This window comes from Seriola lalandi, unplaced genomic scaffold (assembly GCF_002814215.2).
Source record: "Seriola lalandi dorsalis isolate HSWRI2012SDOR001 ecotype SW California unplaced genomic scaffold, Sedor1 jcf7180002054275, whole genome shotgun sequence".
Taxonomy (NCBI): domain Eukaryota; kingdom Metazoa; phylum Chordata; class Actinopteri; order Carangiformes; family Carangidae; genus Seriola; species Seriola lalandi.
In genome coordinates, this window is record NW_019524828.1 from 69,040 (window position 1) to 72,982 (window position 3,943).

General features: G+C 40.9%; 2 protein-coding genes across 4 annotated transcripts in view; both read left to right on the forward strand.

The window, feature by feature from the left end:
* The window catches only part of serpine1 (serpin peptidase inhibitor, clade E (nexin, plasminogen activator inhibitor type 1), member 1), a 4,727-nt gene extending 2,725 nt beyond the window's left edge, over positions 1-2,002 (forward strand). Inside the window, exons 5-9 of the mRNA XM_023405356.2 lie at positions 76-274; positions 396-496; positions 609-695; positions 879-962; positions 1,464-2,002. Coding sequence (XP_023261124.1) covers positions 76-274; positions 396-496; positions 609-695; positions 879-962; positions 1,464-1,510 — 518 coding nt within the window. The 3' untranslated portion in view covers positions 1,511-2,002. The remainder of the gene's footprint in view (positions 1-75; positions 275-395; positions 497-608; positions 696-878; positions 963-1,463) is intronic.
* A 1,323-nt stretch (positions 2,003-3,325) lies between these two features.
* ap1s1 (adaptor related protein complex 1 subunit sigma 1) overlaps positions 3,326-3,943 on the forward strand; it is a 12,341-nt gene continuing 11,723 nt past the window's right edge. For all 3 annotated transcript variants that reach the window (XM_023405360.2, XM_087173708.1, XM_087173709.1), the window contains exon 1: positions 3,326-3,488. In XM_023405360.2, coding sequence (XP_023261128.1) covers positions 3,486-3,488 — 3 coding nt within the window. In that variant the 5' untranslated portion in view covers positions 3,326-3,485. The remainder of the gene's footprint in view (positions 3,489-3,943) is intronic.

Sequence of the window (3,943 nt, forward strand, 5' to 3'; positions counted from 1 at the left end):
CACACACACACACGGCTTCACCTCAGTTTGATGTCAGGTTCACAAAGTAACATCTGTCTCCTCCTTCATCAACAGGGGAGTTTGTCACCACTGACGGGGTGGACTATGATGTCATTGAGGTCCCGTATGAGGGCGACTCCCTCAGCATGTTCCTGGTGTCACCCTTTGAGCCCGAGGTCCCGCTGAACGTGCTCAGTGCGGATCTGAGCAGCCAGAAGATTAAGCAGTGGAGAGCAGAACTGAGGAGCGCGAAGAGGCAGCTGGCCATGCCCAGGTGAGAGAGCAGGGTCAGACGTTATTTCACAGTCTCATAGACGGCGAGTCGTTATGTTTGTTTGTGTCACATTGACTCATAAAGCAAACAGGGTGAACACTAAGGGCTGCTGTGTTTGCAGGTTTACTCTGGACTCTGAGGTGAACCTGAAGACGGCTCTGACGAAGATGGGTCTGAACGACATGTTCAACCTGGCTAATGCCGACTTCACACGAATCACCAGTAAGTTAGTTATTTAGTTAGCTAGTCCTTCATCTCACAGTTTAAAGACGTGACACGTACCACATGACCACGAGAGCAGTCACATGACCTCTGTGTGTGTTTGTGTTTCCAGCTGATGAGAGGCTGTGTGTGTCGAAGGTCCTCCAGAGAGTCAAGATCGAGGTGAATGAAAGAGGAACCAAGGGAGCAGCGGCAACAGGTACACACACACACACACACACACACACAGGTCATAATCTTCGTCTTCATCTTAGTCTTTAATGAAATGACAGCAAACATATGTGAGGCACAGTGAACACAGGGCTGGATCCGGGGCTCCAGGCAGAATGGGCCCCTGCACACATCACAGACTCTGACCTGATATCTTTCTTCCCTCTCGTAGCTGCCATCATGTTTTCTCGTATGGCGGTGGAGGAGATCACTCTGGATCGACCCTTCCTCTTCCTCATCCAGCACAAACACACAGGTAACACCCCTCATAAGTTATAAAGTGAAATGTAAATTTATAGTTCAGCAGATAACTACAATATTCTTTCAAATGTGGATACAAGTACCAGAATTAGTGTGTTTCTCATTCTGGGATAATATTTTTGCTGAAATATACTTTCAGTTGATTTTCTACAGTTTACTCAATTTCACCTTCTACAGTGTTTAAATGAAGAATTTGACACCTGGATTATTCATATGAGAAAATAGTGGATGAATTTATTGCAAAAAAAAAAAAAAAATTTCCTTGCCAGAAATGGCGGCCATCTTGAATTTCCGAGTGGCTAACGTGTTTTATCAAAAGAGGAGGAGGATTTGTGCCAAGATTAGCATTTGTGTCCAAATTTGAAAGATTTCCCTGAAACATGCAGTTATCTGCTGCACTGTTATAAATCAACTGAGCTGTCAGTCAGAGTGTGTAGAGTGTGCAAAGTGTGCAAAGTGTGCAAAGTGTGAACACGGCTCTTCTTCCTGTTTTCAGGTGCTGTTCTGTTCATGGGTCAGTTCAACCAGCCTCAGCTACAATAACCCCCTGAAGACCCTTCACCAGTTGTGTCTGACTACTGCTGCTCACACATGATGACCACACACACGATTTACACATACATGATGAACACACACACACGATGAACACACACGATGACGAACACACACAATGACCACACCACGAGTCACATGACTGTTTATGCGTCCACAGACTACACACAGACATGTTCATTTTAAAGAGCTGAGACACTCGACAGAGGTTTGACTGGACACTGGGAAGAGAAATTGAGTTTATATGTTTGTGTTTATTTATTTCTCTGAATGTTTGACAGATATGAAGGAAAATGAACAAACTAGTTTCTGGCGTGTGACACTGATGCACTTCACATAGACAGACTGACGCTACATTCAGACCAAAAAAGATGTATTTTATCTATTTTTACAGTGTTAATGTCTATTTTTACCTTGTTGTTGTTCAGTTACATTTGTATTTTTTCAGTATTTATATTTATTAAAATTATATGTTTTTACAAACCTGCAGTGTCTGTGGTCCCTGACCAAGAGTCATGACTTCCTCATTTAAAACAACATGATGTAAATGTGGCAAGAGAAACAAACAGAGACAGGGCTGCAGATTGTTTTCATTATCCAGGAATCTGCTGCTTATTTTATTGATTAATCAACTTACTGTCTAGATTGTGAAACATCAATAAGTAATGAAAAAGAGCTCAAAAGTGACATCTTTTTAAATGGTTTGTTTTATTGAATTAAGAGTCCAAAACTAAAAAGATATTTCACACACTCTATGATTAAAACCAGCAAGAAGTTGTTGTATCTGAGAAGATTGTTTGGTATTTTCCTTTAACTGAAACAATTATCAAAACAGTTGCTGATTAATTTTCTTTCCACCGTTTGATCGACCAATTTTTACTGCTTTATTAGGAAAAAAGCCGATAATAATATAGACTCTCACAGGCTCTCAGTGTTAGGTTATTGTAGGAAGCTAACTGTTCAGTCCGATGAGATACAGCAGATCATAAAGATGAGCATCTGCAGGAGGTGTGGACAGAACCAGGCCGACAGAGAGCTGAGTCCCTCTGTGGTTGATGTTCCATGGTGAGGAGCAGGATTAACCTGGTTAACCAGGATTTACGAGGATTAACCAGACGAGTTAAAATGATCATGATGACACTGTCAAGCTCATTAACATTGTATTTTAAATACAGTTTGAAAAACTGTGTTTACTCAAACCAGGCTCAAATAAACTTAGACTGAGATCAGATATTTAACTCTGTTTGGTGTTAATACATAAAATGACATAAATTATAATAGATTCTATACTATATACTATACTATATATATACTATATATACTGTACTGTATATTACTATAAGGATAGTAACTGTAATTACTAAGAACTCGGATTGTATTCCTTAAATATGATTTAAATAATTAATTGGGTTAATATATTTAACAATATTATCATAAATTACAACCATCCAATCCAATTAGATCTTGTATTTTCTTATAGAAGGGAAATATTTGTAAATAAGCTTTTGACATATATTTAGTTTAATTTATTTATTTTACATTCTTGGGTTACAGTTAAACAGTTTTATTTAAAACTTTTTTTAAAAATATTTTTTAATTGGTTAAGTGAGAAGATTAAATAACCGTATTCTGCTGCTCACTACATTTTAAAAATCATTTATGCTACATTAATGTTATAGATAATAATAACATGTGTACCGGGTCTGTCACCGAACAAAAAGCTCCTCTGACGGTTAGGGGAGGTTTTACCTGAGAGACGGAACTGAGGGCATCCAGCTGTGCGGAGTGCGCATGCTCTTCAGAGGCGGAAGTGCTCGGTGCAGCAGGGAGTGAGTCCAGTCCAGTGGTTCAGTGTCTGACAGACATGGAGCGTCTCTGTTAGCCGCGGTGTGTCCGTCTGCGTTGGACCGGTTCAGGGCTTCAGTTCGTCTCTAACGTCGCAACAGCTCAACAACAATCCGATAACATGGTGAGTGACCGCGACTCATTCGGTTCAGAAAAGCAGGAGCTAGGTGCTAAGCTAATGCTAGCAAGGTGTATGATTTCAGGAAGTGTCCACCTGCGCTACCTCCACCTGGCTCCCGTCAGCATAGCCTGTTAGCTAACAGGCCGGATAACAGCACACGGCGTGAAATACTCCCGTTCTTCTGACACGGCGGAGGGATTTCAGTCAGTGTTTGTGTTGTGTTACACAGACTGTGACCTGAAAGTGATGTTACACTGAACATCTGTCATCATTGAACATCTGAACAATGTCAGTGCTTCCGGGAGGCACGTGATGAGTTCAGCCCCAGACTAAACAGTGAGGGCAGCAGGTGACTGTTCTCAGGTGACTTTTCTCCAGGTGACTGCTTCTAACCGCCTCCAACCCACAGCTGGAACATACATTAATCTATTTATCATCAGATTATAATGGACAATGAA